General features: G+C 46.1%; 1 protein-coding gene across 4 annotated transcripts in view; it reads left to right on the top strand.

Moving 5' to 3' along the window:
• Window positions 1–25,475, top strand: part of LOC120894809 (hemicentin-1) — a 186,170-nt gene that overhangs the window by 95,634 nt on the left and 65,061 nt on the right. For all 4 annotated transcript variants that reach the window (XM_040297639.1, XM_040297640.1, XM_040297641.1 and 1 more), the window contains exon 10: window positions 7,679–7,809. In XM_040297639.1, the coding sequence (XP_040153573.1) occupies window positions 7,679–7,809 (131 nt within the window). The remainder of the gene's footprint in view (window positions 1–7,678; window positions 7,810–25,475) is intronic.

Below are 25,475 nucleotides of genomic sequence, written 5' to 3'. Positions count from 1 at the left end.
CCGCGTCCGTTTGCTACTCCGGAGCGTAGAAAAATCCTAATTCCATTTCTTGGGGCTGTTTCCGTCCTCTTTCCGGTCACCGCTGTAGCATTGGGGTCAAGAAGCCGGAAACTTGACTCGTGCAACAGAGAGGATGTTTTTGAGTGTGTGTGCGATTTTGTTGTTTTTTGCTTAAACCTTTGCGCAGTGGAACAGTAAACTTGAAGGGGAGAAAAAAGAATCACACACCACCATATGTGTAACCTCGTACCGCCACGGTTCGCTCGCTGGTTTGGGAAGGACCCATTTCACTTCTAATCTAATTCCCGTTCCATATCATTCCCGTATCATGGCGAGGTATTTTAGAACTTCGTTTTTTCCGACACTTTTTGTCTCTTTTACACTGTATGCTTTTTTGTGGTGTGTGTGTATACTTGGCTGTACATTCTATTCCCGTTTCGCTTTCGAGCCCGCATCAAGCATTCGTTAAAGTATGCTTCTGGTCCGAGTTGTGCCGTGCAGCGAACTGGAAACTAGGCAAACCTACATACTGCCTCATCCGGTGTCATGTTTTTTTGCTGTGTAGAAGAAATAAAAAGGAGCTATTTTTTCTTCTCAGCTTTGTGGCGCTTTGCTTTCTCTTTGCTTGGTGGAGATGTTTTTTTTTGTTTGTTCGTTGCTGTTGCCCGCTTCGTTCGAGCTATCTACTTACCATTCATGGTTTGCGAAACTGATGCTGCTACCACGGCTGCTGCTGCGGCTGATGTGCGCCGGTACCGAGCGGCCGGCATTGGTTTGAACTTTCTCCTGCTAGCGTAAAGGTTTGCCCAGCGCCACAGCCCAGCCTGGGAGAGTGCTTGTTGATAGCAAATAGTTTGGGACTTTATTCGTCTTCAATTTTTTGCGAACCTATCCGCCCCGGTCTCGTCGCGTGGAGCCGTGCGCCGTTGGACAAAAGTTGACATGTGAACGCTAAGAGCCGGTTCATGTTTTCCCTTCGCAAAAGGTACCGGAAAAATAGCGCAAGGGAAGTCAACCGTACGATTAGAAATCTCAGTCTCACTGCACGGGCGCACCGAAGCGTTCCGCCAAGCACACCCCCTGGTGGGAGCCGAGCGTAATCCGAGGAGCATCCGCTGGCGACGGCACATTGGCAGGAAGATGCCGGGAAAGTTTTTCTCCCCACAAAACTTTTCCTATTTCACACCCACATCCCGCAGAGCTGATGGCACGTGTGTGTGTGTGTGTGTCTGTGTGAGTGTTTAGATGAACACGCGAGTTGACAGGAATGGTTTTGGGAGCTTCAACCACATCACAACCGAACCAACCGTGCCAGTGTGGAATAGTTGTTTCCCCCCCTTATTGGGAGTCGTACTGAGAAAAGCTGCTGGTACTACCCATCCTATGCTGGTGGTCTGATTATAGGTGGAACCTGTTCAAGATGACACTCTTTATAAGGTGTTGATAGGTTCGAACGTCAATTGTGTTGCGAGCGTTGACAGGGATGCTTTGGTGTCGCGCAAGGGCACATTTAGCAAACTGTTTTCCACAGCACAGAACGAATACTTTTATTCTTTTTTGGGGTACAAACAGGTCATCGTGTGTCATTAATGATTTAGTTTTTTATATGTGTATAAATGTTCTTTAAATGAAAGTAAATTGTCGCTTCGTTTTGCCTCGGTACCTCAACAAAGGAATTGAAAAATCTCATATTTAATAATCACATAAAGAATGTTTCAATCGCTGCTATTAGCGCTGTAAAATATTATTGTAAATGTCATTCAAAAACCTGACTGAAACAAAATTCATCTCAGCGTCACGTACTCAACCTTGGCATCACGATATAAACCTTACAGCAAAAGCAATCGGCACAACTAAGGGCATAGCAAATATTAGTTGCATTAAATGAAAATAGGTAAACAACGGAAGCTGTAATAACTGTAACGTGCCAGACACAGCCAGACATATGATCTTCGAATACCAAATATACAACCCACCACTAAATATATCAATAGAATATTTCGAACAACATTCGAAAGACGGGGACGGAAAAAACATAAAACAAGTCATGCAATTTATAAAAACAAATAAGTTGGAATTTAAAGTCCATAGCTAAAGGCAGTCAACCAGCCTAAAGACTAATTCTTTAACCTCAGCACCTATATGACCACGAGTTGTCGAAAGGGTTTAAAAGAACTTGGAAAGCCTCTGAATTTGCGGCACGGTGGGTCCATTCATAGGAGGATATATTCCAATGCTCGCATAGAAGAAGAAGAAGAAGAAGAAGAAGAAGAAGAAGAAGAATAAGAAGAAGAAGAAGAAGAACAATGATAACAAAACGAAGAAGAAGAAGAAGAAGAAGAAGAAGAAGAAGAAGAAGAAGAAGAAGAAGAAGAAAAAGAAGAAGAAAAATAAAAAGAAAAAGAAGAAAGAAAATAAAAAGAAAAAGAAGAAGAAGAAGAAGAAGCGTCACGTACTCAATATTGATAAACAGAGGTGATACTCAATACGATTGGTGTGACCAATACATGCTTCGTGACATTTTTGCGACCAACGCTTGGTCAGTCAGCCTATGTCATGACTTTTTCCATTGTGATCAATTTTGCAAAAAATTACTGACATAGTCATTTCCCGAAGTTTAACACATCCAACATGGTACATCCCTGCCATGCCATTTGCTACCTAAATAAAATGATTTGGAGGGCATTGACAGTGAACCAAGCTTCCTAAACTATCTGTAAAAATCTAGATCGTGCTTAACACGCAACATATTGTTCGGGAGCTTTTTTTTATCAACCAAAGCGATATTTCCAAGTTGCATCAACATCGGTTGCCATCCAAGCCAAACATTCTCCCGAGCAGTATGTTCTCCACGAGTCCTAACTCGAACTACTCGAGCAAAACTTTGCGCATCAAGTTTCGATCCCTAACGACCACACTTAAATTCGGTCCACGGATTCCCATCCCCTCGGCACTGGTGTTGATTTTGCGTCCCTCAGTTTTACGCCAAAAAACTTTGAACATCACTCATCAAACAAACTGGACGCTGATTTCCGCCTCGTCTTACTACCTCACCAGCCCCCAACCACCATGCGACCGACTAACTTAACTTTAAGGACGTCTCAAATGGATCGTAATCAAATCGCCTAATCGACACCGAATCAAACCATTTTGTGCGGTGCTTGACATTTTGCTTCTGTCGATTTTTTGCTCGCTTGGAGCTGCTCAAACTTGTGCAAAAGTTAAAAGCAGCCACAGTTGAGCGTCACTTCCTAGCACAACACGAAAACAATGTCCACGATTTATGTTGCCTCTTGCCGTACGCTCCTTCTCGCTGTTTTCTGGCTTTGCTTTAGCCGGAAACGAGTAGCTGTTGGTTATTGTTTTTTTTTTTTGTGGCTGTTGTAGTGTTTGTCCCTGAACCATTTCGTTTAAAAAGCATCCTTGCCCCGGTTGCAGCAGAAGAGCTGGGAAAGATAAATAGCGTCACGCAAGACAAAATCCACCACCAAACGAACCGTCCCGCTCGGGCGCAATCTCGGTACGCGGTGCATTTTCCCTCGATCGGACGAGCAGAACCGCACACCGTAGATAATGATGATGACACCGAAAGCGCATCATGTCACGAGTCGTTGAGAATCGTGTTGTGGAAAATTGAAATTAATCTTGCCACTCGTGCACACTGCACTCACAGTTCGCGTACGAGTCGTCCGACAGTGCCGCTCGGTATCGTTATTGGTCCCATAACTCTTGGCCTGTCTGCTTCACTACTGTTCCCGCGTCCCGCACCTTGAAAGGAAGGACAATTTTCCACCCACTTTACAAGCGTGACAGCGTCTTGCGGTGAATGCGTTCGCTGTTACGAAAATCACTCTCCTGCATCCCATGGAAACGATGCCGGCAATCGATCGATCGAGCTGGATTTATTGTTCCCCGCTGCGATGGCAGGGAGGCAGCAACACAAGGCAAACAAGGGGAACTTGCTTCACTAATCCAGTCGCTTATCGCAGGGGGTTTCTTTGGCACATTTTCCACACCTGAGTGTTTGCTGGCATTCGGGAACATTTTGTCCACAGCGACGACGTACGAAACAGCTGTGATTGTGGCGCTTTGTGATGCGCAACCTTTCTCTGCTTCCACACTGAGCTGGAGTTTTGTTTCGGCGAAGGGACGACTTCTTCTACGAGAGCAAACCAAAAGCTGTAAAAGGCGACCGGCATGCCTCCAAAATTCTTACTCCGAAAATCCGACAAGCCTCGTCGGGAAAAAAAGTGCGTCCGAAAGTTGCTAATGACAAAGTTGACAGCGCACACGCCGTACCGTAGCAGTGGCAGAAGTTTCCCGCTACTCACCTGTCGCACACATTTGCACCCTGCAGCACTGGGCGGTGGTGGCTAAAGTGTACCAAAAGCTACCCTCAGATAAAAAAAAACAAGTAGAAACATTCAAACACACATACGGAAATAGGAAACATGGAAAACGTGTTCCGCTTCACGGCTTTGACGCAGGCAAGTGTTGTGTTTTCCCGAGCCATACCATCCCGAGTTTGTGACACAGTATTTGACAAGAAAGTGACTTTTTACTGAGTGCCACTCAACCTGAACCAACCTAGCTTAGCTGGGAGGGGTGTGGCAGGGGCGTTAAGAAGAAGGAAAGAAAAGTAGCAACAACAAAGAAAAAATAGCACAGGACCAGAAAACTGGTACGCTGCACAGGGCCGGCTGGCCCAGGAAAAGCTGACACGATCATCCGCAATTTACCGTCAGCCTGTCTGACATCGGCCGTCCTTCCAGCGGGGGTAAGCTACTTCTTCAGCAGGGTAAAATAAAACAAAACTGCTCAGATCGACACGAGAAAAACACACACACACAAACACACGCACGCACCGGTTGTGGTGGTGAAATGCACAAGAAAACTCAAAAGGAGTGGCAAACGGCGGGGGGGAACACGGGCACCCACACGGCACATAATCCCAGCGCCAGCCTGCATCCACGATCGTTAACTTGTGGCCCGTGAGCGGAATGCAGATTGACGGCTTGCCTTTGCGGTGCGGCTTGGTTCTCTTTCGGTTCGATTTACGGTGACGGCAGGAGGCAAAGCGAACGCTAAATCGCCATTGACGTCTGACGATGCCGTCGACGATGGCGACGTTTATGCGGTTTTGATGTGACATGGCGATGTATTTTGTCCGCCGAAGTGGTGAACAGCTGGAAGCGATGATGCTCGCTGATGGAAAGCGGGGAGGGTTTTGGGTCCTCCCCACGACTGCAAAGCGTGATGTCATTTTGTGCCGAAGGTGCCGAAGGAAAGCAGAAGCAAACCAAAAACAAGAACCTGCTTGCTCTCGGTCTTTCCACTCAACCGAACATTAGCAACAGATTTTCGCAGTCTTAGAAGCTTTGTGGTTTACGATGTGGAAGTGGAACAAGTAATCAAGGTAATTAGCGAGCGAAAAGATTTATACCACGTGTTGAGCGATGGACACGAGTGACAGGAAAGGCGATGCTTTGAGTAAAAATGCCTTTTAATGACACGTGGTAGAGATGTCGTGCAAAGTCTTTGGCCTGAAGCATTTTGTACAGTTTCTTCATTTTTATGTTTTGTGTTGTCATTTTTCGAGAAACTGTCAGGACCAATATTTTGTTCAACAACCTCGATTAAAAGGAACAAATAAATGCTACGAACATTTGGCGATTTTATCTACGATTTGAACATCAAATTAAATTGCAACATAAAACAAGCACACACATCAAAGGCGAACAATATTGCACAACAACGTGCGCAACTTGGTCATTTCATATTCCAATCACATTCCATTACTAGCGAGCGTGTGTGCCTTTTTTCTCCTCTCCAACATTGGCAAGGGTCAAACAAATTTGATTATACGGTTTGTCCCATTTTCTACGCCTAACCGATCGCTTCGAACGGAGCGCGCTCCATCCGCGCTGACCGTAAAAGTATTTATCATTCTGTCCCATTTGCCCGCCATTTCAAAGTGCGATCCCCTTTTCCGAGAAGCTTGGCAGGGGAAATTCCCGAAAAATGTTGCCTTACCGAAATCAAAACCTCAAATTGCTCTGCCCAAATGCCACGGCATTGCGTTACCGCCCTTGACTAAGTCTATGCAAAAGGGGCGTGATGCAGCGAGAGAGAGAGAGAGAGAGAGAGAGAGAAAAAAAAAATAAGAGAGAGAGTTGTGTATGTGTAAGCCCAAAGGTCCACGGGCATGAAAGCAAGATCCCGAGAAATGGATGACGGTTCCGGTCATTCCGGTCGGAAGCACCGAGCAAAGCTCAATAAAAAGGGCTAAAGCACGCGTGAGAAATGGACTGCTGTAATCCTTTTCCTGAGGTTTTTGGCTTGCTGAGGTTTGGGCCGCGTACCGGGCAAGCCTGATGGACGGCACCGGTTTCGGAAGGGAAGTGGGGCAAAATATTTTATCATATTTATGGCGACAACAAAAGCGACAGATATCATGCAAAACAACCATAAATAATGCCGGGCCGGGCTGACGACGCGTGTACGCCAGCGCGGCGGCACGAAGTCATATGCACCGTGAGATTGGTTGCAGGTCGTTCACCCCCCCCCCCAAATTCAGACCACATCTCCAGTCAAATGATCCAGTCCCGACGGTCCTCCTACCCCCGTCGGCCTCTAGCAACCCACACCGCATTAGGTGACAACCGTGACAGCGCTTCAGACACTTCTGGGCCAGCTGACACTTTCTGCAGCGCCGCCGCCGCCGCCTGACGGAATAAACATATCTCGCGGGTGAGTTGAACCGCCACTCGGTAGCGAAAGGATATTCGCGCATTAGCCACGCCATACACAGTACCGCTGGGGGGAGACAACGGATCCAGGATCAGGGGAGGAAAGGGGAGTCACAATTGTTTGAACAACGGATTTGCAAGAATCACACCGCGCTTGCGATTTGTTTTGATAGCCTTCTGGCCATGGTGGCTTGGCCCGTTTCTCGGACGCGATTGGATCAAAATAATCCGAGCGTGAGGAACGGAACAGTGGAGCGATCCCAACGCCTCCCCCGGGGTCATGCTGGAGTTTTTGTCTGTGTACTGTGATACGAAACAAAGCAAGCAGAAGTCTGGCTTGTTGGATGGATTTTGCACGGACAAATTCTTTTGAAATCAAGCTTCGCAGAGAACCTTGCGTCGAAAACTTTCTTTTCATTTCACGGCGGGCAATGGAGATTCTCACTAAACTGATTTTGACAGCGTATCTTTGCTTGCGATTTAAAGAGTATTATAAAACAGTGTGTTTGCAGTATTTCTAGTGCATTGTAAAATATTTTGACATCGGCTTCTCCTACATAACCATTGAGATATTTCAGCTTTAAGGGGAATTTTGGTCTTAAATAAGCATTTCGTCTGCCCAATTTTCTGTGAAATGTTTACGTCTATGGTATGTTACGTCCATGTCGTTCAAGAAACCGAATAACGTATGGCTCCGATGTTTGTCCAACAGTGTGACATAAATCTGTTCCATTTATGAAATAAGCAACTGCAATAAAGTTCTACCAACATGACCAGATGAAACTAATACGAACAGTGAACAGCAGTTAGTAGAGCCTCCCAGGGCCACACACTGAAGTTGGTTCCTTCTTCACACACACATAAAATGCAGCTCCCATTTCTCTACCATCTATCGCTCACTGATCGTTCCCGTGCTTTAAACATTCCAGATCTACCCACCCTGAAGCTGGAGCTCGGCATCAACATGAACCCGGAGGACATCGAGGAGGGAGACGACGTGTACTTTGAATGTAAAGTGAATGCAAATCCGTCTGCATACAAAGTGGTCTGGAAGCATAATGTGAGTATTCGCTGTGGTATTCTTGTTCTTGTCCCTATTTTTCAACATTTTCCTCTCGCTCGCTGCACCGCAGCGCCGTCGCTTTTCATTCGCTCATTTATTTATTCTTCGGTGGTCGTACGATAGGATGGATTAAGGATGTGTGCCTCCCTCTGCACCCTCTATGTGCACTCAGCGCTGCATCAGTGTGGTCTGTTACTGGGAGGGGGGGTAGCTAGAATAACTCAAACAGCCGTTCCGAAAATGCGGAAAAGCGAAAGCGGTGGTGGAATTGCTGGTGCGGTTGAAATTGAGATTTCACCGTGCAGTTGCCGTCCAGAGGGCTCGGGTGGAAGCTTGTGTGCTCAGAACTTTGCACGCTCGTGGTTAGTGACCACATGTTGGCACTGCAATTGCTTGCGCGCGCTCGCATTGCATCATCGTCATACATATGCATCGAGCCGCAGCTTCAAGATAAATCGAAAACCCTCCAAAAACGGAAACGCATCGAGCGTAAGGTTATGGATGGGGACAAGCACAGGAATAGTGGAGAGAAAAAAGATCCCCCGCTAAAAGAAAATGTAAAAACCATGCACCAAGATCGGTTCCGGTGACGACGAACAAGCGGGTTCCTTTTTAGCGGGTGCAGGATTTTGCTTTTGTGTGTAAGCGAAGCCGTAACACGATAACGCTGTTCAAGCGGATCCCATCGGCTCAAGTATCCAGATGGGGGAGGTTTTCTTGCAAAGACACTGGCGCTGCTGCATATTGCTAGCCTGCAATCTGCATTGAGCAGTCTGCTTTTCGATAGAGAAAAAAAACACATCCCAATGTCTCCTGGCTGTGGCACAGAACACTTTCGCCCACGCCCGGTTCTTTCCAATTTCTCACAACGAAACCCGTCCGTCCATCCGGGGAGCTGCTTAAAATGGCCGGCCATATAGACGGTGGTTTGCCGCGCACCCCAATCCAGTTAAAGGATTGCACTGTCAAGCGGGCTGCATCTGCATCGTCGTGGCAGGTCGCTGGCAATCGCGTACCGGCAGCGCCCTGGCAATGCGGTTTCCATTTCGTGATATCTTATTTACATATGTCTTCTTATACACTTCCACCCCACCGCTTTGCCCGTCGCCCTCCCTCCCGAGCGCTCTTTTGTTTCTACTGCTTTGGATAGATTTTTTCATCCTCTTCACCCACTCCGACCCACTCGCTGCACTGTTTGCAGCCGAAAAGCGTATCCGTTCTTTCTCCGAAACACGTGCCGGAAGGCTCACTTTACCGTTGCAGTTGGTTTGTGACTCAATTTCGACTTACCATTCGCCGCTCGTCTTCCTCTCGGGTTCGATTTGGTTGTTCCTGTTCCAATAAAAGAAAAAAAATCCACCACCGCCTGTCAATCGATAGCGTTTTGCGCACGAGATGCACATTCGCTGCACCACGAGCAGCAGCAGCTGACAGCTTGGGTTATTCGGAGACAAGTGGAGAATGCTCATCGTTAGCAGCATCGTGTCAGGTCGCTGATAATGGCAGTGGCATGGCAACAGAACTGCAGTTGATATTCCAGTCGTCTGCGTGCGCTTGCTTGAAAAATGTCACTTCCGAGCGGTGATTTATTTCCGCTGCATTTTGTTTTTCGTGGCACAATGTTAAATAAAAACGAGCAAGAATAACGCAAACCCCGCTGCAAGTGTGCCTGATCAGCAGGAAATCCGTTCAATGGTGATGCGTTGAGGTGGAAAAAAGTAACCATTCCTGTAGCTCATCTTTATTTCAATTTGCTCTTAACTGACTCACTTGGATCGTGCTCCATTTCTCAAACACCAGTCCATTCTATGAAGTTTCAGATTATCTGGAATTTCATGCGAAAGTTGCACTCATCATAAACTGATTGCTTTCTGTTGGCGTTTGAAGTCTTTTCTGAACGATTCAATTGACTTGTCGGAATGTTTTATTTTGTCAAAAAATATGCTTGGATTGATCTTTTCAAATCCTTTTTTTATGAAACCATCCGATATCAATTATTATACTTCAAAAGCACTAACTCCTGCAGCTGATTCTAAAGAAATGTACAAATGATTGGATTTCCTGGCCCAAAAGTCTAATGAAAGTCCAATACATGGTTTGCTTAAATTAATCACAATTTTGCACTCATTCTTCGCCTGACTTTATTTGATTTTCCAACGTTCAGAACGTATTTGTCTACTAATACAATCTTCGACAGCCTTATTTTTTACACTCTTCAAAGCAATCCCTGTGCTGTTTCGTGTGTGTCAACAAGATTGTGTATCGTTTCAGCAAACCTTTCGTGCTGCTCCTGGCGCAACGCTAGTGTAGCAAAGCCTGTACAATTACGGGCTTTGATTGAATTTATTATTTCTTTATGTTTCGATACGAAAGCTCTGGCCAAACTGTGAAACCTCACAAATATAGCTCTTCATCGCCCGTCCGCTCAAAGAACCAAAGAGCACCATTTTGGTTATGTTTCGTGATGTATCTTTCCCTTCACAGTTCCTTCACACTGATCCGCCGATATGCGCTCGTCTCAAGAAACGAACGATTCCAACACATGTTGCCACGAAATCGACACAAAAAAAAAACCGACCGACCAACCAAGCCATTTTCAGCTTTATTTTCTACCCCCTGCGCCTCCCAACCACACGTTGGACACTGCAGATGATGTTAGAATGTTTTATTTTAGCTGTTCCTTTTGCTTCACTCCGCACCGGCCAAAGCGCTGCGAAAGCACACTCTGGCCATGTATGGCATTTCGGTCACGTCCGAAAAACCCCAGCCCAGCCGCCTCCAACCGTCCGCTATTCCCGGTGCCCGGTCCGAGCGAAAGGGATCAAGTCCGGCCCCATGCGATATGCATATTGAAGACGTTAAAATAATAAATTCCACTGCCGGTCGTCTTGGTCGTCGTTGTCGTCATCCGGTCCAAATTCCCGGCCATTCACCATCACACGGTGTGTATGTATGTGTGTGTGTTGGTGCGCGATTGATATACGCGGTGTCGTCCATGGCTGTGGCATTCTGGTGCACAGTCACATTCTCACACGATCACACTTGGGCCTGGAGCCGGATGAAGTTAGTGGTCTTCTTCTCCTTTTTTTTTGTATGGTTGTACCACAGTGGTGACTCTCAGGGATGATCGGTCGAAGGGGAGTATGTTCTTCGCCTTTATTTTTGTTGTATTCGGTTCCACTGTCTCTTCCCAAAACCCCCAAAAAAGGGATTGACTTTAATGGCCTACCATGTAAGCGTCAGGCCATGTGTGCGAGCCGGAAAATGCAAAGGAAGGGAAAAGAACTGCCAACACACACAAAAAAAAATAAAACTCATAAGAGTGCGAACGAAAATTCCATCCCAAAAATATGTGGCAATGTGAATCGACCAGAAAATATCCAATATTCGATATTCTTTACCGCACTGCGCCATCCCGTACCGCGCGTACCGGCGTTAACCTTATTGCGAAATGCCTGGAAGGATCAGGGGGGTTAAGCATGTGGGCCACAAACTGTTTCCTTCAGCGACAGACAAGCTCTCCGGTCGAGCAGGGAGAGGGGTTGGGGTGGTCATAAAGTTATTTCGATGCTGGCCACATCCGCTCCAACTCCACGCTGATCATCTCTGTTCCCCCTTCGTTGGGCTGGCTTTTAAAGTTGCTCACTAATTTTTGGGACTACCACTGGCACGGCGACCGACCGGTGCCGAAATCTTATCCTGATCCTGATTGCGTCCGATCAGGTCACCCTACATTGGACATCCATGGAACCGTGAAGTGTCCAGTGGAGAGTTTGCGAGCAATGGTGCTGGCGAGGATGGTGAAAAATGCTGCCTTTTCACTTTCTGTCCGCAGTGCTGCGGTTGTTCGGCTATCGTCCAACCATTGGCCCGGACACTGGGCGCTACTCCAGACCAGCACACACACACACGCAAACATTTTTGCTCGAGGTGATCCAGATTTTATCTAAATGTTTTATACAATCTTCTAAACACCACACACACTGAGGGGTTTCGTGTGCTAGGTGGTCTGTATTTAGTATCGTTTTAGAAACTTTTGTTCAAAGATTTCCATGTCACTATGAGATGGGATACTAGTTATAAGCCCTGCCCTTCGTGCGATGATGTTTAGGATGACTTTGAAGAATTCATTTTTACCAGATCTTATGGTTCATTTTAAAAAAAGTTCCTAATGTAGCTGTAGGAGTGAAAAATAGCTTAAAGTTAATACAGAACTGATAGAGTTTTACAAAAATCATCTTACTGTTTCAAGTAATCATCACACTGGTGTTGTTTATTGTTCCATTTTAATAAAATTGTGCATTATAATTCATTTCACTACTGTCATTAGAAATTGAAGTTAATTTCTTACTTTTTTAAATCACTCTCTGAAGCTATTCAACAAAATACAAATTTCAACAACATCTCAAAAACGTTTCCGAATCAAACAAATTGTAAAAAAAAATGACACCAAGCACGATAATAATAGTAATGATGGTGTCGTTTCGCTCGTTGCGCTTTTGTAGCATGCGGTCACCATATAACACGGCCTGCCCCATGCTGTGTCCACGAAGTTACCTTTTTTTTACACTTGAAACATTGCAATAGCAAAAAAACACCACGACCGTCAATCGTTTAGCTCTGCAGTGCGGGGGAAGGGGACGCTTCAGCATCGGATAGAAAGCATTAAAAAAAAAACATGGTACGGCCCATGTTGCCAGTCCGGGTGCCGGGCGTCACCGTCTCCTTCGTAATGATAATCATCCCGGGGTCGATTGTGCACCATTCACAATATTAACCGCAGGCCACCAAACACACACACACACCCACACCCACCGCGCCGCAGCAAATGTGCCAGAGAGTGGTGATGCACACACACACGGAAGCGACAAAGCCAAACAAAAACACACACAAAAAAGCTGCACCACCCAAAACCTAAACGATAGCACACGACGACACACGAGAAAGAGAGGAAGAACAAAAATCCCACCGTCAAAGCCTGCGACCATGTTTGACTTGATTGCGGTTGTAGGCCGGCTGACATTGTGCCAGTAACGGTGCCCCACGGTGGCAACAGCTGTCCTGTCCGCCTTGATTAAGGTTGGCATTTTTCCCATTTTCCACAATGTGGTATTTTTCAGAGGTTGGCTTTGGTGTAGGTTTTTTTTTTTTTGTTGTTGCTGCGCTCCTCCTTGTGGCATAATTTCTGGCAATTTTTGGCCTCTTTCCTACGTAAAAGTGTCCCCCTGTGTCCACTGTAATTTCTTTGTGCTTATGGATCTGGTAGGGATACTTTTTTTGCCTTGTTTTTTGCTCCATTTGTTACTTTCAAACTCTGTGCCGTCTCATTTTTTTGTTTTTTTTTGTGTGTTTCTCGAGTAGTCCCTCGACTTTTTGTTTCCTTCTTGCTTATATTGTTTTCACTTTATTAACCTTTCCTGTCCACCCGGGCGTACCGCTCAGTACACCTAGCGTGTTTTGCAGCAAAAGAATAAGAACGATTTCACTTACACCAACACACACACAAACACGGACACAAGGACACAGAAAATCGGTTCTACATTTGTGCCCGCTGGCCGACAGGTTGAGCCGCTTTTTGTTTCCTTCTTTTTCTTCTTCTTCTTTTTACTCTTTTTGCTGTTTGCCATCCCCGCACAATAACAAAAAAAAAAACCCCGCTGTCCATCGGCGGCCTTCGTCAATTTGAGCCTTTGTACAACATTTTACGCATGAACAGGCATAAATTGCATACGGAAAAAAATGAATCGCTCGAGGGAATGCCAATTTTAAAACGATCAACATCACCCAACACAATCTAAAGGTGCCCGAAGTAGAGGAAGGAGGGTGCTGGTAGAAATAACAAAAGATGGTGTTTCAGAGTTTTTTTTATTTAGCTTGGTTTGGCTGTCCTTTACCAGTTTTTTTTGTCGCCCCTTTTGTCAGCCTTGTTCATTACACAGTCATGAGGTAATTTCGGGGAATTATCTGTCCCCTCCCTCCCCTACTGCATTGTGCGGTCAATCAACGGACAAAAGACCGTCCGAGCGCACCATTCATTAAAAATTACGTGCTCAGTCGGGGCGGCGAACAAAAGGATGAAATGTCACCTTTTGGCATAATAATTTACTTATTTTATATGACGCCCCGAACGGACCAGCGCTGTACGCATTGTGCGGCAAGATGTAAGCTTAATTCGCAGCAAAACTTAATTGTGTCTGTTTCAAGTGGTAAAATGTTGTGGAAAATTGTGTGGCGAGATTTGACGACGCACAAAACATGCTGGCTCACAGAAATTGCGCGCCTGCAGAGAACAGCAACACGGCTCGTTTGCATGTTTTGTAAAAATCCTTAAAATGAGACGAGAGTTGTGTGGTTGGATTATTCCTCCTTTCTGCCCTGCCTTGTGACTCATCTCGCGAGGTCATAAACCATTTAATCGACCCAGTCAACCCACCGAAAGCCCCCGCGTTCGACGTAAACCATCTTTCCAGCCAGCGGGGATAGTGAAAATCTTTGTCGCGGTTGCTTTTACCCGTCTGCACTAGTAATTATCTGCCCGCTCAGCGTCTGCTTCATTTACTGCTCCCTGTGCCCGTGCTCGAAGCGGTTTGACCACGGTGTACACGTGGCTAACAATTTACTACAGTCCCAGAAAGTTTAAACATGATGAAGGCTATTTCAACGTTCCGTGCTCCCTGCGCAGCACCATTACCAAACCCGTTCCATTCGGATCCGGATTCCCTTCGAAAGAAGTAAAACCAGACCCCGACAAAAAAAGGCAAAAACCCCAAACTGCAAAACAAAACAAAAAAGCAAAAAATATTTCGAAACGAGACGCCTTCACCCAACTTAAAACAAGTTGAGCGTCTGACCAAGGATTTCGGTCCGAGGGGAAGGGGGGAGGAAAAAAGATAAAGACACTAACGATGAGCAGAATACAAAAGCAGTAGCATCCGCAATGGTGCACCAACAGTAGCAGCACCAGCACCAGCAGCAGCATGAAAAATGGAAAACTTCATTCCCAAAAGCGAACGAAAATGAGCCACCGTCCCCTTGGCGGAAAAGTTTGTTTCCCTCGCCTTGCTAACACACCTTCAGCCGGCGCGGCGTGCAGCCGTCTTCCGCGATGTGCCGGACATTTCGTCAGCCAGCCCGGCGGACAGGCAGTTTCCAAGCACAACAGCACAAAAGAACTCCATCCTGCAGGGTAGGAAAAGGAGAGGGTGTGGGTGGGTGGGTCCACAAAATACACACACACAAACACACACATACAGCCGCCAAAAGAACTGTGCAAAAGTTTATCCCCTTCGCGCTTTACAAGTTTTGCCTTCGCGTATCGTGTTCTGCTATTACTGACCAAATACGAGAGAGAAAGAGAGAGAGAGAAATTGAGAGAGAGAGAGCAAGAGAGAGAGAGAGAGAGATAAAGAAAGAGCTAAAAAAGCATGGCTGAGTAGGGTTAGAGGGTAAAATTAAATTTTCGACTCAACGGTCGCCGGTCCTTCGGTTTGACGGCGCTGAAAACTCTTTCATGTCCGTCATGCTGTCCCGGACCCGTAGCGCCTCGAGCCCTTCAATCGCCACAGCCGCCAACCGCCGGCAGACCGGGCCAACCGAGGGACGCACTTTTCAACGCTCCATTGAACTGCGAACGGCTGCCAACGGGAGCAGCAGCAGCAGCAGCAGGAAACGACAGTACCGCTGCAAATGAACTGCATTGCAAATATAAAAAGTCATTGACAGTGATGATCGACATCGTTCAGGCAGTGAGGGCAGTATTTCCCCCCCCCCTGCCGCAATGGAGGTTATGTCTTCCTTTCATACTTCGGAAGCTTTGCGTCAATCGGCAATTAAATTAAATAAACATCTTTATTAGATTTCCTCTTTATTTTGTTTCGAGGGATGAGCGCATTCCAGCCTTTGAGTGCTGAAAGAATGTGCTTGTGAAGGACTTATTATTAAAAAACTTTCAGCAATTTGTGCACTCAAAAGGGTAAATGGTTCGGTTTGTTGGCTTATGCTGTCTGAAGTAGCAAACAAAACGGGATTGGATTAAAACAGCACAAATAAAACAAAGCTTAAGAATCCCATAAGAGTAATTATCCTAGTGTAAAGCGTTTTGAGACTCTTAATTCCAACTATAACCGGAAGCTCTGGTTGCTGGCTCAACTGCATTCAGTACCTCTTTCATTTAGCAATCTTTCATCTTATCAATTCTGTATTTTTGCTTGATTTGAACACTTTATTAAACATTAAAAACCGAACTTTAACTTGTTCTTGGTACCCTTATTCTGGGACAATCAGACATAATAGTCCGGAACCCAAAACTTCCTACCATTAGCTCACTTTAATAAACGGTGGCTCATCTGCATCGAACTCCACTTTCCGGAAAGGGCTCTTTAAATGTGTTCCCTTTGCTTTCCCCCCCCTTTGGTTCACTAAAGCTGGCCGAGAGCTTGAACCGTTGAAACCCTTTTTTCTCTCTTTCCATGCTCAGCTGTTGCCATCCATCATGTTACTACTGTAACTATGTGGTCATCGCATCGAGCGAACAACAATAATAAAAGCACGGGAAAAAGTTTTTCACACACAAACCAACCCATGCCCACGGTTATGTTCTTTTCCGAATGTGAGCCATGCCCACACACACACACGAGCATACACACTCCTCTTACCATTGTGCTGTGGTTCCGTTTGGGGATTTGCTGCCCTACAGCTCGTAAATGTTATGTAAATTTTTTATTTCCTGCCCTACCCCTTACATCACACCCAGCCCGTGCAAAGAAGGGGTCCACAGAAGGGTTCTGGGGGAGGAAGGGTGTTGATGGTGAAGTAGAGAACGATGCATATGTGAGAGAGAGAATGTGTGTGTGTGTTCCTCGTAGCTCATGATGCCGATGCTGCCCGCAATCTCGAATCGGTACGTCAATAACTCAAACACTTTTCCTATGTAAAACCGGGCGTCCATAAAATGGTCGTAAAAAAGGATAATAATAAATGCATAAATTTACACACCGACCGCAGTGACCGTGTTGAAACAGGCAGGCAGAGGGTGCTGGGGGGGGGGCTAGCAGCAAGAAAAACGATTCTTACGCTCGCTGAGAGTTAAATCCGGTTGTAGAGAGGAAATATGGGAGGACGCACACACACACACACACACACACACACAAAAAGAACGAGTCTTCCGTCAGGCAGAGTTGAAACAGTTCTCTGGAAAATCGCCTGCCCCCAGTGGAATGGTACCATTCCAGCTGAATGCGTTAGTATTTGTTCTGGTAACTTTTTCTACCTACTAAACAACCATCTCAAAAGAAGGTAAAGCTTCTAAGTCCATCTCTGATGCAATAAAACGTTTCATTTTCAACAAATTTACGTTGTATACAGTTGCTTGCTTCGTACAAACAGCTTCCTGGCTTAGCGCAAACAAGATTGCTATCCATTTCTTTTGAAACATTCAATCGCATCCATCCGAAAAAGCAGTATCCTGCTGCATTTGATCAGCTGAGTACTGGAGACGACTTAAAATCTCCTTTGCGTACGGCAAACTTCGACCTCAGGTTGGATGTATACGCACTTTTCCCCTTGATTCTACTCCTATCTCATGAATTATGTACAGGACTGTTTGCTATTTTCTCCACTGTAAAAGTTCGTCGAATGGAGCCCATTAGCATAGCTACCCCATGATATGATGCGTACTTCCAACTCAATGTGCATCCTTTCACCCGAGCCATCTTGCACTTACACAAGCGATAATTGACGTACATTGTAAGTTCGCTAGAGTGTAATCATACAAAAGTAATGAAATGAGGCAGTGGATTTATTATCTTCCTCTTGCCTTGAACGTTCCAAATGCTCGTTTCTTACTTACTTACTTACTCTCTTTTTTCCACTTTTTTCCATTAATGGTTTGTTTGCTTGTGACCCACTATGGAATAACTGTAATGAGATAGTTCTCTCCACTATCGTCAATTATTGTTTAGCATTTTTTTAGTATAAGTGTCTGAAATAACGTCGAATCGGAGCAGTACATTGCAACGAACGTATGTATGATACAATGAATGAATTAAAATGATATGATATGGCTAAAGCTCATGAAATCTTGAGTTTTTTTTTCTGACAGTTTAGACTGTATTCCATCAGTGTCAATGCCATGAATTCAATCAAGTTTAATAAGAAAACTTTTTATGCGATTTTGAATTTACCTAGCTATGTCGTTTACAGTTCGCTGTCGAGTTATATTTTGGCCTTTATTTTGACAGCTAATGCAAACTTTGATATGTACTGTCAATCCTTGTCAAGATTTTTCTTTTTTCATAATCAAAGAATGTTTCAATAAAAACTGTCAGTATCTGGAATGGTATGCTGAATTGAGTAGGGTATAAATCATTACGATATGTCTTCGAAACAGGAAATTCTTCAATTTTGTCCAATAATTTGTTTGCTTACTTGACAGAAAACTATGATATCAGCATGGAGAGGTTCCGTACAATACCAACGTATCAAAATGTGCCAAAAACAAAACTATCCACCCAAATCCAATCCTCTGTCCTCTATGTTATTTTGAGACATTTCCGTGCCAACACGCATCATATGTTTGCTTTCTTTGATTCGCAGCTCTTTGGATAAAGATTAGCTGATTCTATTTCTCCCCCCCCTCCCCCAAACTTCCTGCACTGTGTCTCGCTTCCAACTCGCGCTTGGACACGAGCGTCCTCCAATGGCTGGCAATTGCTGTCGTTGCGTTTTTATGGATCAATGGTGCTAAGTTTACGAGCTTTTCATCGATGTTTGTGTAACGCAGGCCGCTAGGGATGCTAGGGCAAGCGAAGCGCAGTGTCCACGTTGCTCCATTATTCCATTTGACAAACTTTTAATACTTTCCCTTTCCTACTGGATGCCCATTCGTGCCTCCCAGCCCGTACGCATCGCCCGGAAAGGCTCCTCCTCCCATCCCACCGACAGGCACAGATTGCTTCGGTCTCGGTGCTTTGCTTGCGCGGTTTTATCCCCGCCCGGAAGCTGCCCTTACAAATGCGACAAATGCGATCCAAGCTGCGATCCGATCGGCGAAGCAAGCAGTGGGACAGTGGAGCTGTTTTGGCAATAAAATTTTACATTGCTTGCAAAACCATTCGAACATCGTGTTTCCGTAGCCCCTCCCTTCCTCGCTGCATCTTTTCATCCCGTTTTCGCACTCTTCAGCCCACTAGATCACTAGACGGCAAGGGGCTAGGACCGAATTGAGAAGGCGCAAGGAAATGGTTGATAAAATTCAATCGGTCCGAAGCGCGAAACCGGACGAGCGCTCAGCGCCACGTTTGCACCATTTTCCGACCGGATGGTGCAGTGCATCCGGTGGCCATAATCGTCGCTTTGATTTTTTGAACATTTCTTGCTCGGGGTGGAAACATACGGAAGAAAACAGATACAAAGCGCATAAAAAAAAACCCCAAACCGTTACGGTTCAGGAGCAATCGTACTTGCAGCGCACCACACACGGAAAAGAAAGGCCAAACCTTTTTGATAACATTTTATTGCCTACATCGATTTTACTGCTTATTGGAATTCACTTCCACAAAGAAAACGTTTTGCTTCTCGGCGCCCCGCTCTGTGTGCGCTCGCACACAAAGAAACGGACGGGGACGGAAATTTAAAACCATCAAGCTGTAACGGCCACATGAACAAACACACCAACACGAAAGTAAATAGCAGAAAAGTTGGAAACAGGGCAGCCAAAATGCTCCTGCCGCCAGTGGACAGAAGAACTTTGCAGCAGCTCGAGCGAAAGGAAACGAACGCTGTGGGGATGTTTGCTTGCGTGGTCAAGTGAGTGGATAGAAAGTCATCGAAAGAAGCTACTTTAGACCTATTCTTTTTCTTGCAATGATGGCATAGAGAAATCCTATTTTTATATCAGTATGTTTTGCTGGATTTATTACGAGCTTCGGTTAATAATCGCATGGATTATTGTACGTTTTTTCCCAATCCGATTCCAAACAGGTTTATCGCTTGAGCTTCCATAAGCTGCTTTTGAAATTAATCACAGCGTTTTTTGCTTAAATAAATGAGCTATTGTTCGCTTCTCAGTGATAGGACAGTAAAATGTAGCACCCCCCAGTTAGAAAAATACCCCTAAGCCCGCCACTCATTCGCGGTCAAAGACAATTTCGGGCCAGCTAGAAACGAACGCGGGCCACCGAACGGGCTGACGGGAATCAATTAAAAAACTATGAACGAACAATTTGATTGGAAAAGTTCCACACCATCGATTGTCGAGTAGTTTTTCAATTAAATTTAATTCAACCCTCGTTGTCTAACCCCCGCACCCGGCGCATTCATTCCACGGCCACCATATTTCTCGCATCACATAACGCGGTTTTATTGCAAGTTGAGCAGTGCTCTTGAACAGTTGCTTGACTCCGTCCCCGAATGGGTTCGGGACCGTATCTTATCCGGAGCTAACGGGAGCTGCTACTGCTGCTGCTGATGCTCCCAAAACCAGCATTCGAGTTCAGTCGGTAGTCCTCAGGCTAGCCTCCCAGCAGTTTCACTTGGCAAGAACAATGCAGCGTGAGTGTAGGAGCGGTTCAGCTTCAAACCGAACTTTTGCACTGTTTACCAAGAACTCCACAAAATCGCAAAGTAAAGTAAAGAGCGTGCATCTCGGATCTGATGTGATTCAAGCTGAAAGACAAATGGACTATGGACTCTTTGGTAATTGTGTGTGTGTGTGGGTTATTCTTTATGGTAAGGTCTGTTTGTTAATCAACATTATCGAATCGATCGAATTGTTTTCATGGTTGTTTTCAGCGAATAAAGAACTGAAATAGTAGCAACATATGATAGTTATATGCATTATTCAGCTTTTTTTTCATCTATGAAAAATGGACCCTAACGGATACTATGTATATAAATTTAGGATCATTGTAAATTTCATTCGCAATGGGAAATATGGAGACGCATGGTTGTTTTCACTGTATCAACAACCATGCGTCTCCTTTTTCGCATTTTTTTCATCCCCTGTGTGCTTACACTTGCTTGGTACAATATCATCTATTAGGAGTAACTTTCCTGTAATTGAAAGAAACCCCCTATCACTTGTTTCCTTCGATCGACAACAATTAATTTGCGTACACGTACTATACATTATCGTCAGCAGCAGCAGCAGGACAAGGCGCTTAAAGATGCTAATGGTCAGTTTAATGACCGGTAACCTTTCGTTCTTTCCTCTGTTTCAACGCGACGTAAGCTCCGGCCACAATTAACGCCTTCCACACAAAGAGGGACCCTTTCCGTGGACACCACTCCCCCCCCTTCCCCCCTGGCACCCCTCCAATACCTTCCCCGCCACTGGACGGTACCACAATTCGAAACGATTAAAAACTAAAGTGTACTTTCCGTAACCAAGACAGCAGCATCGGCAGAAAAAAAATACTATCGCAAAATAAAGGAAAAATCTGCCATTCCGTGTAATGGCCAGCCATTTAAAATGAACGACCGAACGGAGAAAGTCCCACCAGTCTCACTCACCACCCGTTCCGGACGGGCCGGAAAGGAGTGTAATTTTCATTTTCACTGCACTCTTGATTACTCCATTCCGGTTTGGGTCGCGTTTGCCGTTCCTATCAGCAGCCTCGGTCCTACCGTGTGTGCAAGGAGAGGAAAAGAAACATTTGTTGTAACGTTTTATTTTTTGTTTCTACTTTAGTTTTGCTGCACGAACAGTTTACTTTTGTTCCACCGGAAACGGGAATCAGCGTCGAGCAGTAGCGTCCTTCAACCGAAGCATCATAGCAATGGCTACAGCAAACTGAGCGGTAGCGGGGGTAGAGGGGGGGAGGGGGAGGGATGGTCTGTGTAATGTGTAATGACAATCATAATTTAATCTACTGCTCCACCCCAATTTGGTGCATGTTTTAAACGGCATTGTTTAACAGCGTCACAAGGACGTGAACGATACTATCATGTTCGTTATCAGCGGTGCTCCACGCTGACACCGTCGGCAGCACAAACCACACGCAGCCCCATTTGGATGAGAAGGAAGCAGCCAGGCAAAAAAAAAACACATGGCTTCCAGTAACGAGTGATTTCGTTTCCTTGCCAGCATTTCAAACTGCTACACACGCAGCCCTCCGTCCTGGTCTAGCGAACACTGTACTGATCCTTCTGCAGTGCCATCTAGTCCGTTTACCTCGATTGCCGTTAGCGTAGACGAAGGAAAAACAAGCTCAAACCCGTTCAGGGAAGGAGAAGCGTCCTAAAGAAAAACGACATTTCACCAACAAAAAAAAAATATATTCCTTCCAGTCACTTCGCCACTGTGAAAACACTTCTCGAACGACATCGAACGTAGGTAGAGCACAATCGTTCCTGGTATAGGATTTGCACCCGTTCTACCCAGGATGCGACGGCCTTCAAATAGTTGCCGAATTTTCTCCTGCGTGTGTGTGTGTGTGTGTGTGTCTGTGGGTGTAGGGAGAGGATCCACAGTCGCCACAATAGCAGCGAAAGCAACAGAAGAAAAAACAACCAATCCCAACCGGGGAGGGGGTAGATAGCGTTAGACTCGTTCGCACTGTCTTGTTTATGCTGCACCATAAAAGCGCTTTTCCGCGCGTCCAAAATAAACGTTGAATGAACACATTTTCCCGCTAGAATTTAATTTTCTTTTATTACTTTATTGTTTTTGTAATCATTGCGCGTCGCGGGACGGTGTACGACCGGGCGCCCTACCGGCGGTAATGGCTACCGCGAGAATTGAGCAGGCGAGATGGAAAACACCGGACCGTTTTAGAGCTCTTTGCTGTACTTTTCCCTAAACGACCTGTCATTGCTATAAAAAAAACACCTTGAAGGAGTAGGACAACATGAGTAAAAGTGTGTGTGTAAGTGTGCCTGAGAGAGATGCATAAATATACATTGCCACGGGTTTCGAGCGAATGACGTGAAATTGGCACAAAATGTCCGCTTCCGTCACCGTCCTGAGTGGTTCTGAGCTTCGTGTTGTCTTTTCCCCGAAACCCGGGGAGGCCACCGTATCGAAGTCAATGGAGAGTGCCTCGATGGATGTTTTCACTGCGCTCTACACTCTTCCTCGCCTGCTCATGTTCGTGTGTGTGTGTTGCTTACCGAAGCGCCACGAAACATTCGGCCCCAGTTTGGCCCAGTGCTCGGCCAAGCAAACTCAGGCGCGGTGAAGATGAGATGAGAACGCCAATGACATCGGTTTCACTCATCCGGCTGCAATGTATCGGTGGAAACAAAAAAAAAGCGAACAAAATACAGTGCATACCAGAGGGAGGAAGCTTGTTTTCGCTTTCTGCTTCCAAACTTTTCAAACCGTTTTTGCTGTTTGCAAAAGGTTTTTTTGCGTTTTATTGAAGCATAAAAGTATTTGCCCTTTTTTTCAACTTCGGTTGCAAACTTTGTACGAGCACAACAAAGTTTAGTAGCGTTTTTGTGGCGTTTTTTTTGGTTTCCTTATGGAGGACTGCTATAAACTAGTGCTCGGACAAAATTAGCTCAGTTTCACTGCTTTGTGCCGCACAACCAACTGCTAATAAAATGCTTGGCTGGTAACGGAAACCAATTCTGTGTGTTTGAATTTATCCTTCTAGCATCGTTAAATTACAGAAAAAATTGGTGAAGTATCAAAAGAAATGACATTCTTCGCATAGCACGATGATATGATGTTGCTTAGATAGAAATTAAGACAAATTGGCATATGCTCAACACTGTTAATGCGTGCCGTGACTGCAGATTGTCTACGTTTCGAGCAAAGTATCCAACATTTGAAGGCTAACAGACGCTAAGCCTCGTGTTAAATCATTGCTTAAAACAACTAACCTTGCCAGCTAACGCTTACAACCAGCTCAACACCTGGAAACATGAATATTGTTCCGAGCCTGTAAGCTTTCGCACGCGCACCACGCACTCGCATAAATATTCATCGTAACCTCACACGCATCCGACCCACTAGACCCACCCCTTTCAATCGCATTTGCAATAACGCGCCGGTGGCCGCGCCAATTTTGGCGGCTCAATTTTAATGAAATGCTCACCCAAAGTATTACTACTTTCGCAACGTGGCAAAAATACTTCACCCCGTGGCAGGGCCGGTTCCGCATCCAAATGTTGAACGAAAATCGATCCCACTGCCCGAGTGAAACATGGCAACGCGGTACCTGCTGCTGCTGCTGCTGCTGCAGTGCCGAAACATACCCTAGAATGTTATGAACCCCTCGCACAAACACACACACATACACACCCATACGCCGCATTATGATGCGTTATTTGTGCGCTTAACGCCGGGCGTTGCTCCGGGCGGCCATGATCACAATGTACGCGTGACGCTGGCTGGAAACATTCATAATCTCACCCGTCGCGAACGCACAAAACCGCACCTTCCGCCCAACGTGGTGGGGGAGGGCTCGTTGGGAGTCGCACAAAAGGGAGGGAAACAATATAAACTAAACCATCACCTGGTGCGGTGTTAGCATGGCAACCGAGGGCGCGAGGGGCGATGTTTGATCCCGAACCCGGGGCCCGGGGCCGTTTTCATTCATGCCCGTTTTACGACACCCGCGCGTCGGTCGCGGACTCTTCGCCATGCGCCCGCGGCACTGCTGCAGCGGAACCACGCAAGGAACCGCCCTGTTGCCCGTTAAAGTGCTCGTGTGTTGTGCCTTCCTTTGCCATTTTTCCCACCTTTGCTTCCAAATTACGCTGAGACGCGCGGCTACACTAAACGGTGGATATCTCCATGCCGTCCGACCGGAACGGCAGCACCGGGAAGTTGCCGGGAAGCAAACGATAAACCTGCAGCGTACGACGCGCCCCTGTAAAACGCAAAGTGGCAGCACTGCCATCACGTGGTGCGGTTTGGCGTAGCATCATGCAGCAAGCGGCAAGGAGGCAACGACGCTGAACTGCCAAAATTCTGCCGACCACCCGCTGCAGACTCTAAATAAATAATCATAATAATAAAGCTCAAATTTACTGCCTACGCACTTGTTTTTCCTTTCCCGCGTTTGACTTTTGCTCATCCGTGCCGTGGGCTGCCTGCCGTCCGGGACGGGCCGAAGAAGAAGACAGGCCGTTACCTTTTTTTTTCACCGAATTTGTTCGCTCCCGGCCGCGCTCGGTCGGAGGCTGAGACGCCAGGGCGCGAGGGAAGATTGTTTGCTCCTTGCTGAAACGTTCATGAGCGCCTGTGTAAAAGCAACATCGTGTACCGAGAGACATCATCCACTCCGTCGTTCGCTCACCGTAGCATATTTTTATGATCATAACGAAAATTTTATTTCACTTAATGTACCAGCCCTCCCCAGAAGCTGGCTGTCATTTGCTGCCACCACCACCACCACTGCTGCTCGCGGACCATTTCGCGGACTAATAACTTCAAAGTGAATCCCCGCAGTGAGCGAACGGTGGCTGAAAGCGGCGGCGGCGGCTCCTGGGCAAACAACCGGGCGACACCTTCGTGCCAAAGATCACAAGCTTCATTGGTGCTTCCCATCTAGTGAGAGGACTGGCGGGGAGGTAGAGATGGTCGCTTTGAAGCGCTGTGACACAGAACGGAAGCGCACGAAACCGCAAACATTTGGCGCTTACCACTTACCAGGCTGGGCTAAACTTGCCTTGGGGGCGACGGATCACCTTCGCCAAGGGCACAGCGAGGGTTT

This window comes from Anopheles arabiensis, chromosome 2 (genome assembly GCF_016920715.1).
Source record: "Anopheles arabiensis isolate DONGOLA chromosome 2, AaraD3, whole genome shotgun sequence".
Classification (NCBI taxonomy): domain Eukaryota; kingdom Metazoa; phylum Arthropoda; class Insecta; order Diptera; family Culicidae; genus Anopheles; species Anopheles arabiensis.
This window is presented reverse-complemented; position numbering and strand designations above follow the sequence as displayed.